Below are 21,761 nucleotides of genomic sequence, written 5' to 3' on the forward strand. Positions count from 1 at the left end.
TCTGCATGCATACAGAGCGGTCCCAGTCCCCCACCCCATGTCCCCAACCGCCCCCTCTGTGTCTCCTTCTGTCTGTCTAGGCCACAACTTTTTTACCATTTGAGCTTTTTTTATTTACCCTTATGAGAATATGGAGAAAATAATTAAAACATTTTACTTTTTTTTTTTTTTTCTTATTTTTTTATTTGCTGTTCTTTTCTTCAAGTTTAGTTCTCGTACAAAGACGCAGACAGGTTTTGAATTTTGAGATGTTCGGTCCTGATATCGATATCGTAGGGTTGATAAAGTCCCTCGTACAGAAACGACTGGGCTTGACCCCATGTGATAAGATGAATGTGATAAGAGATTGGAACCTCATCTGCCTTCGACCAGAAAATTTGGCAAAGTTTTGTCATAAGCACTTTTTCGTGCCAACCCACCCCCCCCTCACCCAACCAAACCCACCTTTATTTTGGCAAAATACCCAAACGCATGCATGTGCTGCCGAACCAGAAGGAAATATTACCGGAAGTTCTTCATCTTTTCTGAACTCTTGGAAAGTTTTCCTTTTTTCAGCATGACTCTGGATAGCCTCTTGAATTGCCTGCAAGGGGGAAAACCTGGTCACAACCCAATTCATACACACAATATATATATATATATATTTGTGTAGCGTCTGTCCTGTGTTGTGTTGTATTGTCTTGTGTTGTCACTGAACTACTTTCTCAAACTTTTGTGAAATCGTACCAAACTTCTGGTATGCACATATCTCTCCCGTCGGTATGTCCTACGGGTATTTAAAAAAAAAAAAAATTGCAATTTTTTTTTTTTTTTTTTCGAATTTATTTGGGAATTTTTTTTTTTCAACTTCAATTGTTTCTAAAATGTGATATCACGTATATTACAAATACATTTGTGCAAAATAATTGTTTGAATTATGATTGGTTTAAACCATGACAAAACGGCAATTCGGATACAGTCATTTATCTATATATCGACACATCTGGGCAGTGTCTGTGTTGTCACTTAACGACTCCCTCAAACTTTTGTTTCCGTGGTTGTGAAGTGTTTTTAATAACGTTGTGGTGGTTTTGAATCACGTGGTGGTGAGGTGTTTTACCATAACATGGTGGTGAGGTGTTTTGAATTACGTGGTGGTGAGGTATTTATAATTACGTGGTGGTGAGGTGTTTTGAATTAGTTGGTGATGAGGTGTTTTGAATTATGTGGTGGTGAGGTGTTTTTAATTACTTGGTGGTGATGTGTTTTTAAATGACGTGGCTGTGAGGTGTTTTTAATTTCGTGGTGGTGAGGTGTTTTTATTACGTGCTTTATGGCTGTGAGGTGTTTTTATTATGTTTTATGGCTGTGAGGTGTTTTTATTACGTGTTTTATGGCTGTGAAGTGTTTTTTTAAACGTGTTTTATGGCTGTGAGGTGTTTTTATTACGTGCTTTATGGCTGTGAGGTGTTTTTATTACGTGTTTTATGGCTGTGAGGTGTTTTTAATTTCGTGGTGGTGAGGTGTTTTTATTACGTGTTTTATGGCTGTGAGGTGTTTTTATTACGTGCTTTATGGCTGTGAGGTGTTTTTATTATGTTTTATGGCTGTGAGGTGTTTTTATTACGTGCTTTATGGCTGTGAGGTGTTTTTATTATGTTTTATGGCTGTGAGGTGTTTTTATTACGTGTTTTATGGCTGTGAGGTGTTTTTATTACGTGTTTTATGGCTGTGAGGTGTTTTTATTACGTGTTTTATGGCTGTGAGGTGTTTTTATTACGTGTTTTATGGCTGAGGTGTTTTTATTACGTGTTTTATGGCTGTGAGGTGTTTTTATTACGTGCTTTATGGCTGTGAGGTGTTTTTATTACGTGTTTTATGGCTGTGAGGTGTTTTTAATTTCGTGGTGGTGAGGTGTTTTTATTACGTGTTTTATGGCTGTGAGGTGTTTTTATTACGTGCTTTATGGCTGTGAGGTGTTTTTATTATGTTTTATGGCTGTGAGGTGTTTTTATTACGTGCTTTATGGCTGTGAGGTGTTTTTATTATGTTTTATGGCTGTGAGGTGTTTTTATTACGTGTTTTATGGCTGTGAGGTGTTTTTATTACGTGTTTTATGGCTGTGAGGTGTTTTTATTACGTGTTTTATGGCTGAGGTGTTTTTATTACGTGTTTTATGGCTGTGAGGTGTTTTTAATTTCGTGGTGGTGAGGTGTTTTTATTACGTGTTTTATGGCTGTGAGGTGTTTTTATTACGTGTTTTATGGCTGTGAGGTGTTTTTATTATGTGTTTTATGGCTGTGAGGTGTTTTTATTACGTGTTTTATGGCTGTGAGGTGTTTTTAATTTTGTGGTGGTGAGGTGTTTTTATTACGTGCTTTATGGCTGCGAGGTGTTTTTATTATGTTTTATGGCTGTGAGGTGTTTTTATTACGTGTTTTATGGCTGTGAGGTGTTTTTATTACGTGTTTTATGGCTGTGAGGTGTTTTTATTACGTGTTTTATGGCTGTGAGGTGTTTTTATTACGTGTTTTATGGCTGTGAGGTGTTTTTAATTTCGTGGTGGTGAGGTGTTTTGAATTAGTTGGTGATGAGGTGTTTTGAATTATGTGGTGGTGAGGTGTTTTTAATTACTTGGTGGTGATGTGTTTTTAAATGACGTGGCTGTGAGGTGTTTTTAATTTTGTGGTGGTGAGGTGTTTTTATTACGTGCTTTATGGCTGTGAGGTGTTTTTATTATGTTTTATGGCTGTGAGGTGTTTTTATTACGTGTTTTATGGCTGTGAAGTGTTTTTTTAAACGTGTTTTATGGCTGTGAGGTGTTTTTATTACGTGCTTTATGGCTGTGAGGTGTTTTTATTACGTGTTTTATGGCTGTGAGGTGTTTTTAATTTCGTGGTGGTGAGGTGTTTTTATTACGTGTTTTATGGCTGTGAGGTGTTTTTATTACGTGCTTTATGGCTGTGAGGTGTTTTTATTATGTTTTATGGCTGTGAGGTGTTTTTATTACGTGCTTTATGGCTGTGAGGTGTTTTTATTATGTTTTATGGCTGTGAGGTGTTTTTATTACGTGTTTTATGGCTGTGAGGTGTTTTTATTACGTGTTTTATGGCTGTGAGGTGTTTTTATTACGTGTTTTATGGCTGAGGTGTTTTTATTACGTGTTTTATGGCTGTGAGGTGTTTTTAATTTCGTGGTGGTGAGGTGTTTTTATTACGTGTTTTATGGCTGTGAGGTGTTTTTATTACGTGTTTTATGGCTGTGAGGTGTTTTTATTATGTGTTTTATGGCTGTGAGGTGTTTTTATTACGTGTTTTATGGCTGTGAGGTGTTTTTAATTTTGTGGTGGTGAGGTGTTTTTATTACGTGCTTTATGGCTGCGAGGTGTTTTTATTATGTTTTATGGCTGTGAGGTGTTTTTATTACGTGTTTTATGGCTGTGAGGTGTTTTTATTACGTGTTTTATGGCTGTGAGGTGTTTTTATTACGTGTTTTATGGCTGAGGTGTTTTTATTACGTGTTTTATGGCTGTGAGGTGTTTTTAATTTCGTGGTGGTGAGGTGTTTTTATTACGTGTTTTATGGCTGTGAGGTGTTTTTATTACGTGTTTTATGGCTGTGAGGTGTTTTTATTACGTGTTTTATGGCTGTGAGGTGTTTTTATTACGTGTTTTATGGCTGTGAGGTGTTTTTATTACGTGCTTTATGGCTGTGAGGTGTTTTTATTATGTTTTATGGCTGTGAGGTGTTTTTATTACGTGTTTTATGGCTGTGAGGTGTTTTTAATTTCGTGGTGGTGAGGTGTTTTTATTACGTGTTTTATGGCTGTGAGGTGTTTTTAATTTCGTGGTGGTGAGGTGTTTTTATTACGTGTTTTATGGCTGTGAGGTGTTTTTAATTTCGTGGTGGTGAGGTGTTTTTATTACGTGCTTTATGGCTGTGAGGTGTTTTTATTATGTTTTATGGCTGTGAGGTGTTTTTATTACGTGTTTTATGGCTGTGAGGTGTTTTTATTATGTTTTATGGCTGTGAGGTGTTTTTATTATGTTTTATGGCTGTGAGGTGTTTTTATTACGTGTTTTATGGCTGTGAGGTGTTTTTATTATGTGTTTTATGGCTGTGAGGTGTTTTTATTACGTGTTTTATGGCTGTGAGGTGTTTTTAATTTCGTGGTGGTGAGGTGTTTTTATTACGTGTTTTATGGCTGTGAGGTGTTTTTATTACGTGCTTTATGGCTGTGAGGTGTTTTTATTACGTGTTTTATGGCTGTGAGGTGTTTTTAATTTTGTGGTGGTGAGGGGTTTTTATTACGTGTTTTATGGCTGTGAAGTGTTTTTATTACGTGTTTTATGGCTGTGAGGTGTTTTTATTACGTGTTTTATGGCTGTGAGGTGTTTTTATTACGTGTTTTATAGCTGTGAGGTGTTTTTAATTTCGTGGTGGTGAGGTGTTTTTAATTTCGTGGTGGTGAGGTGTTTTCATTACGTGTTTTATGGCTGTGAAGTGTTTTTATTACGTGTTTTATGGCTGTGAAGTGTTTTTATTACGTGTTTTATGGCTGTGAGGTGTTTTTATTACGTGTTTTATGGCTGTGAGGTGTTTTTAATTTTGTGGTGGTGAGGGGTTTTTATTACGTGTTTTATGGCTGTGAAGTGTTTTTATTACGTGTTTTATGGCTGTGATGTGTTTTTATTACGTGCTTTATTTATGGCTGTGAGGTGTTTTTATTACGTGTTTTATGGCTGTGAGGTGTTTTTAATTTTGTGGTGGTGAGGGGTTTTTATTACGTGTTTTATGGCTGTGAAGTGTTTTTATTACGTGTTTTATGGCTGTGATGTGTTTTTATTACGTGTTTTATGGCTGTGAGGTGTTTTTATTACGTGTTTTATGGCTGTGAAGTGTTTTTATTATGTGTTTTATGGCTGTGAGGTGTTTTTATTGTGTGTTTTATGGCTGTGAGGTGTTTTTATTTTCGTGGTGGTGAGGTGTTTTTATTTTCGTGGTGGTGAGGTGTTTTTCTTTTCGTGGTGGTGAGCTGTTTTTATTACGTGTTTTATGGCTGTGAGGTGTTTTTATTGTGTGTTTTATGGCTGTGAGGTGTTTTTATTTTCGTGGTGGTGAGGTGTTTTTATTTTCGTGGTGGTGAGGTGTTTTTATTTTCGTGGTGGTGAGGTGTTTTTCTTTTCGTGGTGGTGAGCTGTTTTTATTACGTGTTTTATGGCTGTGAGGTGTTTTTATTGTGTGTTTTATGGCTGTGAGGTGTTTTTATTACGTGTTTTATGGCTGTGAGGTGTTTTTAATTTCGTGGTGGTGAGGTGTTTTTATTACGTGCTTTATGGCTGCGAGGTGTTTTTATTATGTTTTATGGCTGTGAGGTGTTTTTATTACGTGTTTTATGGCTGTGAGGTGTTTTTATTACGTGTTTTATGGCTGTGAGGTGTTTTTATTACGTGTTTTATGGCTGTGAGGTGTTTTTATTACGTGTTTTATGGCTGTGAGGTGTTTTTAATTTCGTGGTGGTGAGGTGTTTTTATTACGTGTTTTATGGCTGTGAGGTGTTTTTATTACGTGTTTTATGGCTGTGAGGTGTTTTTATTACGTGTTTTATGGCTGTGAGGTGTTTTTATTACGTGTTTTATGGCTGTGAGGTGTTTTTATTACGTGTTTTATGGCTGTGAGGTGTTTTTATTACGTGCTTTATGGCTGTGAGGTGTTTTTATTATGTTTTATGGCTGTGAGGTGTTTTTATTACGTGTTTTATGGCTGTGAGGTGTTTTTTATTTCGTGGTGGTGAGGTGTTTTTATTACGTGTTTTATGGCTGTGAGGTGTTTTTAATTTCGTGGTGGTGAGGTGTTTTTATTACGTGTTTTATGGCTGTGAGGTGTTTTTAATTTCGTGGTGGTGAGGTGTTTTTATTACGTGCTTTATGGCTGTGAGGTGTTTTTATTATGTTTTATGGCTGTGAGGTGTTTTTATTACGTGTTTTATGGCTGTGAAGTGTTTTTATTATGTTTTATGGCTGTGAGGTGTTTTTATTACGTGTTTTATGGCTGTGAGGTGTTTTTATTATGTGTTTTATGGCTGTGAGGTGTTTTTATTACGTGTTTTATGGCTGTGAGGTGTTTTTAATTTCGTGGTGGTGAGGTGTTTTTATTACGTGTTTTATGGCTGTGAGGTGTTTTTATTACGTGCTTTATGGCTGTGAGGTGTTTTTATTACGTGTTTTATGGCTGTGAGGTGTTTTTAATTTTGTGGTGGTGAGGGGTTTTTATTACGTGTTTTATGGCTGTGAAGTGTTTTTATTACGTGTTTTATGGCTGTGAGGTGTTTTTATTACATGTTTTATGGCTGTGAGGTGTTTTTATTACGTGTTTTATAGCTGTGAGGTGTTTTTAATTTCGTGGTGGTGAGGTGTTTTTAATTTCGTGGTGGTGAGGTGTTTTTATTACGTGTTTTATGGCTGTGAAGTGTTTTTATTACGTGTTTTATGGCTGTGATGTGTTTTTATTACGTGTTTTATGGCTGTGAGGTGTTTTTATTACGTGTTTTATGGCTGTGAGGTGTTTTTAATTTTGTGGTGGTGAGGGGTTTTTATTACGTGTTTTATGGCTGTGAAGTGTTTTTATTACGTGTTTTATGGCTGTGATGTGTTTTTATTACGTGCTTTATTTATGGCTGTGAGGTGTTTTTATTACGTGTTTTATGGCTGTGAGGTGTTTTTAATTTTGTGGTGGTGAGGGGTTTTTATTACGTGTTTTATGGCTGTGAAGTGTTTTTATTACGTGTTTTATGGCTGTGATGTGTTTTTATTACGTGTTTTATGGCTGTGAGGTGTTTTTATTACGTGTTTTATGGCTGTGAAGTGTTTTTATTATGTGTTTTATGGCTGTGAGGTGTTTTTATTGTGTGTTTTATGGCTGTGAAGTGTTTTTATTACGTGTTTTATGGCTGTGAGGTGTTTTTATTACGTGTTTTATGGCTGTGAAGTGTTTTTATTATGTGTTTTATGGCTGTGAGGTGTTTTTATTGTGTGTTTTATGGCTGTGAGGTGTTTTTATTTTCGTGGTGGTGAGGTGTTTTTATTTTCGTGGTGGTGAGGTGTTTTTCTTTTCGTGGTGGTGAGCTGTTTTTATTACGTGTTTTATGGCTGTGAGGTGTTTTTATTGTGTGTTTTATGGCTGTGAGGTGTTTTTATTTTCGTGGTGGTGAGGTGTTTTTATTTTCGTGGTGGTGAGGTGTTTTTATTTTCGTGGTGGTGAGGTGTTTTTCTTTTCGTGGTGGTGAGCTGTTTTTATTACGTGTTTTATGGCTGTGAGGTGTTTTTATTGTGTGTTTTATGGCTGTGAGGTGTTTTTATTACGTGTTTTATGGCTGTGAGGTGTTTTTAATTTCGTGGTGGTGGTGTTTTTATTACGTGCTTTATGGCTGCGAGGTGTTTTTATTATGTTTTATGGCTGTGAGGTGTTTTTATTACGTGTTTTATGGCTGTGAGGTGTTTTTATTACGTGTTTTATGGCTGTGAGGTGTTTTTATTACGTGTTTTATGGCTGTGAGGTGTTTTTATTACGTGTTTTATGGCTGTGAGGTGTTTTTATTACGTGTTTTATGGCTGTGAGGTGTTTTTAATTTCGTGGTGGTGAGGTGTTTTTATTACGTGCTTTATGGCTGTGAGGTGTTTTTATTATGTTTTATGGCTGTGAGGTGTTTTTATTGTGTGTTTTATGGCTGTGAGGTGTTTTTATTATGTTTTATGGCTGTGAGGTGTTTTTATTATGTTTTATGGCTGTGAGGTGTTTTTATTATGTTTTATGGCTGTGAGGTGTTTTTATTATGTTTTATGGCTGTGAGGTGTTTTTATTATGTTTTATGGCTGTGAGGTGTTTTTATTATGTTTTATGGCTGTGAGGTGTTTTTATTGTGTGTTTTATGGCTGTGAGGTGTTTTTATTTTCGTGGTGGTGAGGTGTTTTTATTTTCGTGGTGGTGAGGTGTTTTTATTTTCGTGGTGGTGAGGTGTTTTTCTTTTCGTGGTGGTGAGCTGTTTTTATTACGTGTTTTATGGCTGTGAGGTGTTTTTATTGTGTGTTTTATGGCTGTGAGGTGTTTTTATTACGTGTTTTATGGCTGTGAGGTGTTTTTATTACGTGTTTTATGGCTGTGAGGTGTTTTTAATTTCGTGGTGGTGGTGTTTTTATTACGTGCTTTATGGCTGCGAGGTGTTTTTATTATGTTTTATGGCTGTGAGGTGTTTTTATTACGTGTTTTATGGCTGTGAGGTGTTTTTATTACGTGTTTTATGGCTGTGAGGTGTTTTTATTACGTGTTTTATGGCTGTGAGGTGTTTTTATTACGTGTTTTATGGCTGTGAGGTGTTTTTATTACGTGTTTTATGGCTGTGAGGTGTTTTTAATTTCGTGGTGGTGAGGTGTTTTTATTACGTGCTTTATGGCTGTGAGGTGTTTTTATTATGTTTTATGGCTGTGAGGTGTTTTTATTACGTGTTTTATGGCTGTGAGGTGTTTTTATTACGTGTTTTATGGCTGTGAGGTGTTTTTATTACGTGTTTTATGGCTGTGAGGTGTTTTTATTACGTGTTTTATGGCTGTGAGGTGTTTTTATTACGTGTTTTATGGCTGTGAGGTGTTTTTAATTTCGTGGTGGTGAGGTGTTTTTATTACGTGTTTTATGGCTGTGAGGTGTTTTTATTACGTGTTTTATGGCTGTGAGGTGTTTTTATTACGTGTTTTATGGCTGTGAGGTGTTTTTATTACGTGTTTTATGGCTGTGAGGTGTTTTTATTACGTGTTTTATGGCTGTGAGGTGTTTTTATTACGTGCTTTATGGCTGTGAGGTGTTTTTATTATGTTTTATGGCTGTGAGGTGTTTTTATTACGTGTTTTATGGCTGTGAGGTGTTTTTTATTTCGTGGTGGTGAGGTGTTTTTATTACGTGTTTTATGGCTGTGAGGTGTTTTTAATTTCGTGGTGGTGAGGTGTTTTTATTACGTGTTTTATGGCTGTGAGGTGTTTTTAATTTCGTGGTGGTGAGGTGTTTTTATTACGTGCTTTATGGCTGTGAGGTGTTTTTATTATGTTTTATGGCTGTGAGGTGTTTTTATTACGTGTTTTATGGCTGTGAGGTGTTTTTATTATGTTTTATGGCTGTGAGGTGTTTTTATTACGTGTTTTATGGCTGTGAGGTGTTTTTATTATGTGTTTTATGGCTGTGAGGTGTTTTTATTACGTGTTTTATGGCTGTGAGGTGTTTTTAATTTCGTGGTGGTGAGGTGTTTTTATTACGTGTTTTATGGCTGTGAGGTGTTTTTATTACGTGCTTTATGGCTGTGAGGTGTTTTTATTACGTGTTTTATGGCTGTGAGGTGTTTTTAATTTTGTGGTGGTGAGGGGTTTTTATTACGTGTTTTATGGCTGTGAAGTGTTTTTATTACGTGTTTTATGGCTGTGATGTGTTTTTATTACGGTTTTATGGCTGTGAGGTGTTTTTATTACGTGTTTTATGGCTGTGAGGTGTTTTTAATTTTGTGGTGGTGAGGGGTTTTTATTACGTGTTTTATGGCTGTGAAGTGTTTTTATTACGTGTTTTATGGCTGTGATGTGTTTTTATTACGTGCTTTATTTATGGCTGTGAGGTGTTTTTATTACGTGTTTTATGGCTGTGAGGTGTTTTTAATTTTGTGGTGGTGAGGGGTTTTTATTACGTGTTTTATGGCTGTGAAGTGTTTTTATTACGTGTTTTATGGCTGTGATGTGTTTTTATTACGTGTTTTATGGCTGTGAGGTGTTTTTATTACGTGTTTTATGGCTGTGAAGTGTTTTTATTATGTGTTTTATGGCTGTGAGGTGTTTTTATTGTGTGTTTTATGGCTGTGAAGTGTTTTTATTACGTGTTTTATGGCTGTGAGGTGTTTTTATTACGTGTTTTATGGCTGTGAAGTGTTTTTATTATGTGTTTTATGGCTGTGAGGTGTTTTTATTGTGTGTTTTATGGCTGTGAGGTGTTTTTATTTTCGTGGTGGTGAGGTGTTTTTATTTTCGTGGTGGTGAGGTGTTTTTCTTTTCGTGGTGGTGAGCTGTTTTTATTACGTGTTTTATGGCTGTGAGGTGTTTTTATTGTGTGTTTTATGGCTGTGAGGTGTTTTTATTTTCGTGGTGGTGAGGTGTTTTTATTTTCGTGGTGGTGAGGTGTTTTTATTTTCGTGGTGGTGAGGTGTTTTTCTTTTCGTGGTGGTGAGCTGTTTTTATTACGTGTTTTATGGCTGTGAGGTGTTTTTATTGTGTGTTTTATGGCTGTGAGGTGTTTTTATTACGTGTTTTATGGCTGTGAGGTGTTTTTAATTTCGTGGTGGTGAGGTGTTTTTATTACGTGCTTTATGGCTGCGAGGTGTTTTTATTATGTTTTATGGCTGTGAGGTGTTTTTATTACGTGTTTTATGGCTGTGAGGTGTTTTTATTACGTGTTTTATGGCTGTGAGGTGTTTTTATTACGTGTTTTATGGCTGTGAGGTGTTTTTATTACGTGTTTTATGGCTGTGAGGTGTTTTTAATTTCGTGGTGGTGAGGTGTTTTTATTACGTGTTTTATGGCTGTGAGGTGTTTTTATTACGTGTTTTATGGCTGTGAGGTGTTTTTATTACGTGTTTTATGGCTGTAAGGTGTTTTTATTACGTGTTTTATGGCTGTGAGGTGTTTTTATTACGTGTTTTATGGCTGTGAGGTGTTTTTATTACGTGTTTTATGGCTGTGAGGTGTTTTTATTACGTGCTTTATGGCTGTGAGGTGTTTTTATTACGTGTTTTATGGCTGTGAGGTGTTTTTTATTTCGTGGTGGTGAGGTGTTTTTATTACGTGTTTTATGGCTGTGAGGTGTTTTTAATTTCGTGGTGGTGAGGTGTTTTTATTACGTGTTTTATGGCTGTGAGGTGTTTTTAATTTCGTGGTGGTGAGGTGTTTTTATTACGTGTTTTATGGCTGTGAGGTGTTTTTATTATGTGTTTTATGGCTGTGAGGTGTTTTTATTACGTGTTTTATGGCTGTGAGGTGTTTTTAATTTCGTGGTGGTGAGGTGTTTTTATTACGTGTTTTATGGCTGTGAGGTGTTTTTATTACGTGCTTTATGGCTGTGAGGTGTTTTTATTACGTGTTTTATGGCTGTGAGGTGTTTTTAATTTTGTGGTGGTGAGGGGTTTTTATTACGTGTTTTATGGCTGTGAAGTGTTTTTATTACGTGTTTTATGGCTGTGAGGTGTTTTTATTACATGTTTTATGGCTGTGAGGTGTTTTTATTACGTGTTTTATAGCTGTGAGGTGTTTTTAATTTCGTGGTGGTGAGGTGTTTTTAATTTCGTGGTGGTGAGGTGTTTTTATTACGTGTTTTATGGCTGTGAAGTGTTTTTATTACGTGTTTTATGGCTGTGATGTGTTTTTATTACGTGTTTTATGGCTGTGAGGTGTTTTTATTACGTGTTTTATGGCTGTGAGGTGTTTTTAATTTTGTGGTGGTGAGGGGTTTTTATTACGTGTTTTATGGCTGTGAAGTGTTTTTATTACGTGTTTTATGGCTGTGATGTGTTTTTATTACGTGCTTTATTTATGGCTGTGAGGTGTTTTTATTACGTGTTTTATGGCTGTGAGGTGTTTTTAATTTTGTGGTGGTGAGGGGTTTTTATTACGTGTTTTATGGCTGTGAAGTGTTTTTATTACGTGTTTTATGGCTGTGATGTGTTTTTATTACGTGTTTTATGGCTGTGAGGTGTTTTTATTACGTGTTTTATGGCTGTGAAGTGTTTTTATTATGTGTTTTATGGCTGTGAGGTGTTTTTATTACGTGTTTTATGGCTGTGAAGTGTTTTTATTATGTGTTTTATGGCTGTGAGGTGTTTTTATTACGTGTTTTATGGCTGTGAAGTGTTTTTATTACGTGTTTTATGGCTGTGAGGTGTTTTTATTACGTGTTTTATGGCTGTGAAGTGTTTTTATTATGTGTTTTATGGCTGTGAGGTGTTTTTATTGTGTGTTTTATGGCTGTGAGGTGTTTTTATTTTCGTGGTGGTGAGGTGTTATTTTCGTGGTGGTGAGGTGTTTTTATTTTCGTGGTGGTGAGGTGTTTTTCTTTTCGTGGTGGTGAGCTGTTTTTATTACGTGTTTTATGGCTGTGAGGTGTTTTTATTGTGTGTTTTATGGCTGTGAGGTGTTTTTATTTTCGTGGTGGTGAGGTGTTTTTAATTCGTGGTGGTGAGGTGTTTTTATTATGTGTTTTATGGTGATGAGGTGTTTTGAATTACTTGGTGGTGAGGTATTTTGAATTACGTGGTGGTGAGGTGTTTTGAATTACTTGGTGGTGAGGTGTTTTGAATTACGTGGTGGTGAGGTGTAATCGTCCCAAACTTCCAGTCTGCACCTACCCCTCCCCTATGTATGTGCTGAGGGGTTCTTTCTTGAAAAAAAAAACATTCAACGTAAATCTTCAACCTAAATTGCGTATAAAAATGTAATATCACAAACACAACAAATACATTTGTGCAAAGTAATTGTTTGTATTATGATTGGTGAAAATCATGACAACACAGCAACTCAGGTACAGTCATTAGCCTCAGTTAAAAGAAGCCCGTTCCTCAGTATCGACGCAAGCTAGTATATATATACATATATATATATATATATATATCAGTTACTATGCGATTCCATACCATCAGTGGTGAACCGCCATTGAGGTATCCCATTCAGCTATCGCTGTACCTTAATGGGAGCGATAAGTACCATCTGCCACACGGCACATTATCTCTGGTATCCACTCATTATATGGAGTCGCCTGGATGCAGGCAATCCAAATATAATTTCAGTTCTCCAGCTTTCAATGAGCGCACGTAATGACGTCACCGCCATGTACGTACGCTCTGCCTGTCAAGCTCTCAGGAGAACCCTCCGACAGAGCATAATTTTTGATCTTAGTTCAGATACTGTCATAAGTGTATGTAAAACTCACAGTTACCGACCTGGTTTCGCCCTTTCGTGGCTCATCAGGGCAACGCAGTGAGTCCTGCATACACTTATGTCTCTGAAAATCTTTCGATTATATACCAGTTACTATGCGATTCCATACCATCAGTGGTGAACCACCATTAACGACGGTACTTATCGCTCCCATTAAGGTACAGCGATAGCTGAATGGGATACCTTAATTGCGGTTCACCACTGATGGTATGGATGGTGAAAGATAGGAGGAAACCTCCAAAACAAAAAATGTCGGGACGGGCCCCGGGAAGGTTATAGGCTAGGTGGCGAGGCCGGTCGAGGCCGCTTCGGCCAGGTTGGGCCCATTTCACAATTAAAAGCTGAACTGAATTATAGTAGTCAATCTTCTACGGCCGCGAGTAAAAGCTGAATTATAGTAGTAAATTCATTCAAAAAGAACCCGGGCAATGCCGGGTACTTCTGCTAGGATCACGTGATGTTCCAACTTTGCCGCCATAATCTCACAGTTATGCGTTCGCACGTAATTCAGTTTTTTCACATTTCAGCGAGGAACATTGCCATTCACACCACGTAGGTTTTTTTTCACTTTCATCTCTATTTTTGTGATTTATTTCAAACAAACTATTTCCCATCTACACGACCATGTATTCCTATTAACGTTATGTAAAGTACATAAATTGTGTGGATTGCATCATTTCTAGATGTGATCAATTGCCAGTAACCATCTATATCCCTCCCCTTCCCTCCTCCCCCTAACCCCCCCCCCCCGCCCCTCCCCCCTACCCTTCCCCCTCCACCCTACCCTCTCCCCTTCCCCCCTCCCCTCCCTTTCCCCCATGCCCCACCCTTTCCCCCCTACCCCTTCCTTTCTGCCCTACCCCTTCCCCATCCCCCCTCCCCTTCCCCCATGCTCCTCCCTTTCCCCCCTACCCCTTCCTTTCTGTCCTACCCCTTCGCCTCCCCCATCCCCCTCCACCTCCACCTCCCCCATCCCCCTCCACCCTCCCCCCACCCTCCCACTCCTCCTCCCCCACCACCTCCCCATCCCCCTCCACCTCCCCCTCCACCCACCCACACCCTCTCCCCCTCCCATCTCTCCCCCACCCCCCCACCCATCTCTCCCCCTCCCACTCCTCTCCCCCTCCCTCCTCCCCCCTCTCCCCCCTCCCATCCCTCCCCCCTCCCCTCCCGCTCCCCCCCTCCCCTTCCCCTCCCCCTCACCCTCCCCTCCCCCTCCCCCCCCTCCCCCTCCACCCTACCCTCTCCTCTTCCTCCCCTTTCCCCTCCTCTCCCTCCCTCCCCTTTCCCCTCCTCTCCCCCCCTCCCCTTTCCCCTCCTCTCCCCCCCTCCCCTTTCCCCTCCTCTCCCCCTCCCCTCCCCCTCCCTTATGCCCCTCCCCTTCCCCCTACCCCTTCCTTTCTGCCCTACCCCTTCCCCATCCCCCTCCCTTTCCCCCCTACCCCTTCCTTTCTGTCCTACCCCTCCCCACCCCTCTCCCCCTCCCCCCTCCACCTCCACCTCCCCCACCCCCATCGCCCTCCCCCCACCCTCCTAATCCTCCCTCCCCCCACCCTCCCACTCCTCCCTCCCCCCACCCTCCTAATCCTCCCTCCCCCCACCCTCCTAATCCTCCCTCCCCCCACCCTCCCCACTCCTCCCTCCCCCCACCCTCCTAATCCTCCCTCCCCCCACCCCTCCCACTCCTCCCTCCCCCCACCCTCCCACTCCTCCCTCCCCCCACCCTCCCACTCCTCCCTCCCCCCACCCTCCCACTCCTCCCTCCCCCCACCCTACCACTCCTCCCTCCCCCCACTCCTCCCTCCCTCCCCCCACCCTCCCACTCCTCCCTCCCCCCACCCTCCCAATCCTCCCTCCCCCCACCCTCCCACTCCTCCCTCCCCCCACCCTCCCACTCCTCCCTCCCCCCCACCCTCCCACTCCTCCCTCCCCCCACCCTCCCACTCCTCCATCCCCCCACTCCTCCATCCCCCCACCCTCCCACTCCTCCATCCCCCCACTCCTCTCCCCCACCCTCCCACTCCTCCATCCCCCCACTCCCTCTCCCACCACCCTCCCACTCCTCCATCCCCCCACTCCTCTCCCCCCCACCCTCCCACTCCTCCATCCCCCCACTCCTCTCCCCCCCACCCTCCCCCTCCGCTCCCCCTCCCTTTCCCCCCTCCCCCTCTCCCTACCCTTTCCCCCCTCCCCCTCTCCCTACCCTTCCCACTCCCTTCTCCCTCCACCCTACCCTCTCCCCACTCCCCTTTCCCCTCCTACCCTACCCCCTTCCCCATCCCCCTCCACCCTCCCCTCCCCCTCTCCCCCATGCTCCTCCCTTTCCCCCCTACCCCTTCCTTTCTGCCCCCTCCCCTCCCCTCCCCCCGCCCCCCTGTTCCCCTCCCCTTCCCCCTTCCGGCAATGCTGGGTACTTCTGCTAATATATATATACTCAGAGGCAAAAGTTATTGTGACATGGAATTTTTTCATTGGTAATCTTGTGAATGAATTTTTGGATTTGAACCAGAGAAAGAGTGTGTTAAAATGGTCGAAGAAACGCAACCAAGCAGTTGTTGTTCGAATTGCATGAAATTTGCAAGAAGCATGACATATTCGAGAAAAATGGCCAGCAATGTTCACTTTAAAAGGCCAGACAACCAGACGCTTATCATTTCCACTCAATGCAGTCTTAAGAAGTGCAGAAGTCAGAAAAACACCTCTATTCATCGTTCTGGAACAAGTTCGACATGCCACGCCTCGGGGAAAATGACAGATGGAGAGCTATAGGTATGCTTCAGTCTGGTACCTCGCAGCGTGATGTTGCTCGTCGATTCAACGTCCATAGAAACACCATTTGGCACAGCTTCACCGAGCTGACGGTAGGACACGTGTCTACAGGCGCACAGGTGAACGTTACATCAGGCCATGTGTTCTGGAAGGGGATCGTTTTGGAGGTGGGGGCGTTATGATCTGGGGTGGGATAACAGCTGCAGCAAGAACGCCAATGATTGTGATTGAGGGGAACTTGAATGCTGTGAGGTACCGAGACGAGATTTTGCAAATGGCCGCTTTACCGTTTTTGCAACAGAACGGCCCTAGAGTGACGTTTCAACACGATAATGCCAGACCACACGTTGCTCGAGTTGTACAGCAGTATCTTAATCAGAACAATGTTAATGTGTTACCCTGGCCCGCAAGATCCCCTGATTTGTCACCCATTGAACACGTCTGGGATGAAATGGAGCGACGTTTATGACGTTATCCGAATCCTCCAAAAACGCTGCAGGAACTCCACCAAATCCTTCCTCGGATATGGAATGATCTTCCCAAGGACTTTCATCGACGTTTAGTGGCCTCAATGAGGCGAAGGTGCCAGGCCTGCATCAATGCACAAGGTGGACACACTCGTTACTGACTGTGTGAACTTGCTTGTGAACCCCCTCTTGTGTTGTGGCTCATTTGCATATGCCAGGTGCGCTGTTCTTATGGACTGTTGATCGTTACCATACCTTGAAACATTTGTCTTTCCATGTAATAACATTTCATTCGCGGCAGTAAAAGTTTAACACTGATTCTGTTTGTTGTTTGTGTGTCACAATAACTTTTGCCTTTGAGTATATATAGTATATATATACTTCTGCTAGTATATATATACTTCTGCTAGTATACAAAAGTCCTCAACGACACAGAATATATATATATATCTAAAATACTCGCATGGAGTATTGAGGTAATTAGTAATTTTTACATTTCCGTTACAGTTATAAAGGGGTGAAGGAAGAGGAAGGATTGGTCAGTTGCCTTGAATCCAAGTAATAAAAACAGTAACGGCAAATTAAAAGTTAGTTCGTGCCCGGTCAATGCGTTAACCAAAAAGTATTTTACCATAAAACACCACATTTCTTTGAGAATATCCATGGTACAACTAACGCTCTTCCACAAAGAGTTACACGTGTGTGGGGGATAGAGTGTTATTAAACCGGCAGATAAATGCTCATGTAAAAGGGATTTTAAAGGAAAACGCACCTCGACCCATTCTTCCTTCTCTTTTGCAGTCCTGGAATAAAAACCATAAAATCAAACAGTGTATCGGTTGGAGGGGAGGAAGAACATAGTATTTACTGGGTGAAGGGATGTGGGGGTGGGAGGTCAAGAATTATTATTTTTAATTCATAAAAATCCTCTTATTGCAGCTCAGCCAACCTTCCGCAAAGTTCCAAAACTCTTTGCGTTCCACTGACTTGGAAAGTCGCAACTCTTCCGTCATTATTCAAATCGGTCACCTGTAAAAAAAATTTTAAATTAAAAGCATCAATCATTTTTGAGAAGCATGTTCACTCAGCTATACAATCCCATGAACCCTTATGAACCACAGGTGTACAAAGAGTGCAATAATCGGTACATTATGGACACTCACCCTCATTCCATCAACGTCGAGGCGAGTTCGCACCGTGAACTTCTGTCCTTTGAGGCGCAGCTTGGGTACACAGTAGAGCAGCATGTTCCTGAACTATTGGGGAAAGAAATGAGACGTGCCGATTAGACAAAGGAGAAAGGATAAGACAGCAGGACAAAATTAACTAAAGTGACCTTTGACCATCGAGCATTTGGGTTTTCGCATGGAGGAGTTGACCTTCGGACGGCAAACGCAAGTATAAAATCCGCACCCTGTACAAGCTCATTCACTCCATGTCGTATATGATGTTGGAATTTCCTTTAAAATGGACCGGCTCGTAATCACCCTTCCCGGCTGGGTTTCTCATTTGCGGTAACTTCGACCGTCACCATGCCAGCTGCCTGGGTGTTGGCTCAGCAACGACCAGCCATGGCATGGCAGCAAAGGCCCTCTTCAACTGCTTGGGCTCGACTCGATCTGTAAACTTCCCAACCCGGATTTCTTCGTCCTCCTTCCTGGACCTAGTAATGACCAAATATCCGTCCAATCTCGTGGTCTTGAGTTTAGAGAATGTAGAATGGAAGGAATATAAGAGTTTGAATTTTTTTTTGAAGTGTAATGATTTGATGAGGAAATTGAAAAAAGCCTTTGAAATAGGAAGAAAAACAGCATCTTGTAATAAACCACTGCATAAAACACTGCAGAGGAAAGTTTAAACATATTTCAATAATACTTAAACAAAACCTTGAAACACAATCTGGGAAAAGTCCCTGCTTTTGCCCCTATTGGCTCTTCTAACCACTTTATTGTCAAGGCCCATATATCTGGCTATTGCAAGGGATCAACCTCAACGACACAGAATATGGATGTTTGCACCAGCCAACTGGCTGGATCTTCAATCTTCCGTCTCAAAAAGAGTAGGCCATCATTTCCACAGCACCTGATATTGATCCCACCTGGGAAAACTTTCACAAAAGTCCATTTTCTCTCATGCAGCGGTTCATGCCGTCCCATGTGCGACTTTCCTATCCATTCTATAGACCCTGGTGGAGCGAATCCTGTGGGGAGGCAGTTGCAGTCGAGCCGTTTACTTTCTCAGATTGGAAAGCTAACCCGACTGAGGTTAGCTATTTTTAATTCCATCAGGGTTGTAACAACCGTCCATTCTGAAGCAAGCAAAAAAAAACATTCTTACAAAACCTCAAGGCCCAACGCTCAAACCAGTCTCCTTCCGCACAACAATGGTGGCACCACCATGTCAAGTCTGCCTCTGGAGTATGCTGCCCCTCAAACCTGTCCAACCCCAAACAGCATCAGTGCGGACTCTGCCTGAGATAAAGCACAATGCTTAAATTCTGTGTTTGCCTCCAAATCTCATTGCCCCTTCATTCCCACTGCCTACTGAACTCTGCCCTCAACAAAGAAGGAAAATAAAGTTCTGTCTGACCTTAACCCAGCTTCAGCGATTGGACCAATTGGCATCTGTGCCCTTGTTCTCAAATCCTGCTACGCAGTTCTTGCTTCCTCTTTGACCTATTCGGTCTGTCCTCCTTGGCCATCTCCCATCGACCCGGGGGTCAGCACACACACACACACACACACACACACACACACACACACACACACACACACACACACACACACACACACACACACACACACACACACACACACACACACACACACACACACACACACACACACACACACCTTTGCTTACCAAGCTCTCTCTACCTGTGGCATTCAGGCTACCTGACGTCCTCCACTCACAGTTAACATGTTGCCATCAAGAGAGCACTCTCCTTCCCTTTCCCAGTGAGCCCATGGCTGTTTTAGGCCGTCTTGGTCCTTATCTATTTTAATGACTTCTCCAATGCACCAGAAAACCCACTCTTCCTTTTTTGCAGATCACTCGTACAGTACCCCCATCCCTATGGCAAGCAGATTGCAGCTGCGCCACTCTCTGCCAATCTGCAATTGATTCGATGCCAATCTTATAAATGGAATACGTCCTTCAAACAAGGAAAATCTCAGTCTCAAAATATCACTCCAGAAGAATAGACAATATACCTCACCTATGTATTTCCACGATCCACCACTGGAAGAGGTTCACTCTCAAACTTCTAGACCTCATCATCAGCCATGAACCCTCCTAGGCCGACCACATAGCAAAACTGGCTTCCTAAGCCAATCACAGACAGGGCATCCCACATCGATCCAAGTGTTTCCTTGGAAAATCAGAGCTACTCACAGTCTACAAGGCCTTTGTCCAGAAATCAATGTAATACTGCTCTCCCTTATAGGCTGGCACCCAAGGATCCCATCTGTCTCCAGGATTCTGTGAAATCTAAAGCTCTTAAAATTATTGGAATCCCGTGTGATTAGGCCGAAGCACAAGGCCTGTTGCGCTCATATCACAGGCAGGTTGCTGGTCTGTGTCTTGTACCATAAATTCTCCAACATTGGTCCATCATTCCTCAACTCCAGGATGCACGTGTTGTTCCAGTAACCCTCTCCTGGTTAATTTTCAAAAATCCAGGGTGACTGCACATCTCAACTCTGTTCCCGATTTCTCCCATCTTTAGAACCTCCTTCCAGAAGCCGTTCTTTCACACTCTTCCCTCCAGGACTTCAGGTAGGCTGGCACTGCCACCTCGTGTCATCCACTATCCTGACCCACGATCTTAACTCCCTCCTAACCCTCTAACTTTCAGATTTCAGTTATCTGTTTCTTGTTAGTTTATTCCCCTGCTGGTTAGGCCGAATTCCTGCCCTGTTACTCCACTGTCAATTTGATCTTGGTATTCCATGAGCCTCACTCTTAGAGAGAAAAATAAATGGGTGGAAATAGAGGTCATTTTGAATCGACTGCTTATATAAGAATGATAGAGGTGGGTTATACCAACCAAGAAGAGATGCCTTTCCATTCGTGTGCCATTCCTGGCAGAGAGCTTCAGAATTGGTCCTTCCTTGAGTAGCTCATTGCTCGGGTGGACAATGTCCTCCTCTCCACCGATCATCTCATAAACATCCAGCAGTTTGCGCTCCTTTTCCTGTGATAAATGCGAACGTGCACGGTAGCATTTTGCTGGTGGACTCCCCATTTCTAACTGCAAGTAATACTAATACTAATCGGTAACTTGCTACGACTTGATTTGCATATTCAGAACCGAGCTTTTCTTTTTTATTTATTTATTTTTAACAAGCACATTATGCAATCTAATCGGCTAATTCGGCTAATCGGCTAATAAGGTCGGCTAATTGAGTACCAGTTCACTGGTAATTCCCTGTTTGTCGTTAAAGGCGGCAAAAAGGGTTGGCGTCAGGAAGGGCATCCGGCCGTAAAACATTGCTTCAAAAAGGGGACCGAAAAACAACAACAACCATGGTTCCCGAAAAAGGCCAACCCCCGCTTTGCGGGGAAAAATGGCCTCTAAAGGTGGGTTTTTTTTTTTTACATTATGCAATCTGATACAACTTGTCAATGAATGAATAGACCGAGTAAGATGAACGTTGTGTGATGGGATGATGTACAAATAGCAGCTCAAGCTTATCCTGCACTTCACCTTTGGAAGCATTCATGGGTGCCATTTTGTTCCATGGACACAATGCCTCGAAACGAGCACCACGAGTGCACAACAGCAACCACAACGAAATAGCGGAACATTATTAACCACACGAATGTCAAAAAGGGCATAAAAGGGTTTGCAACGACAGGGTATCACTGTATGCAATGCGACATGGCCCATTTCCTTACCATCTTTTTAATGGCCACATTGGAATGGTCTGCAGCCTTGGAAATAATCTCCATTGCTTCTGTCAGTAAACAAAGTTGACAAAACGTAGTTCATTTAATCATGCTTCAGCAAATGGGATGCATGCTTGTACCAAAAAATTTCCAGTATATTGGCAAATCAAAGCACACGGAGGATCTCGCTGTTACACTTTGATAAAGAAAATATTTTCAACTAGTATAAAGCCCGTAAAAAATGACGGGTTGGAACCGTTTATTTGACGGTGCAGCCGCATGAGCGTGCTAAAGTTTGAAGCCTGGGCCTAGTGTCAGGTGTGATTATATTATCTTTATTTATTAGACATCCGACAGACGTAAATTGAACACTCTGTTTTGAACAGTTGAACAGTTTAATTGTAAATTGAACAGTTTACTCTGTGTGCGTTGCACATCATGTGCAGCCAATTTCACCTCCCTGCACCTTTCATTTATTGTGATTTAAAAACAAAACGCTTCTGTACACCGACCTTGAGGCTCAGTTTGCAAGGCACCATCTACAATTCCAATGTAAGACATATTTACTCTTCTCGTGGGTCTTCAGAGTCCTCGGGGTCATTTGGATCCTCAGGGTCTTTTGGGTCATTTCAGTCTTTTGGGTCCTC

General features: G+C 41.5%; 1 protein-coding gene across 3 annotated transcripts in view; it reads right to left on the bottom strand.

The window, feature by feature from the left end:
* LOC137424441 (uncharacterized) overlaps positions 1–21,761 on the bottom strand; it is a 106,252-nt gene that overhangs the window by 13,392 nt on the left and 71,099 nt on the right. For all 3 annotated transcript variants that reach the window (XM_068111901.2, XM_068111904.2, XM_068111903.2), the window contains exons 8-13: positions 21,124–21,182; positions 20,273–20,419; positions 17,388–17,480; positions 17,174–17,253; positions 16,997–17,027; positions 506–583 (exon numbers count right to left, since the gene is read on the bottom strand). In XM_068111901.2, the coding sequence (XP_067968002.2) occupies positions 506–583; positions 16,997–17,027; positions 17,174–17,253; positions 17,388–17,480; positions 20,273–20,419; positions 21,124–21,182 (488 nt within the window). The remainder of the gene's footprint in view (positions 1–505; positions 584–16,996; positions 17,028–17,173; positions 17,254–17,387; positions 17,481–20,272; positions 20,420–21,123; positions 21,183–21,761) is intronic.

The sequence above is a fragment of the Myxine glutinosa genome, chromosome 4 (genome assembly GCF_964187855.1).
Source record: "Myxine glutinosa chromosome 4, kmMyxGlut1.1, whole genome shotgun sequence".
NCBI classification, from domain to species: Eukaryota; Metazoa; Chordata; class Myxini; order Myxiniformes; family Myxinidae; genus Myxine; species Myxine glutinosa.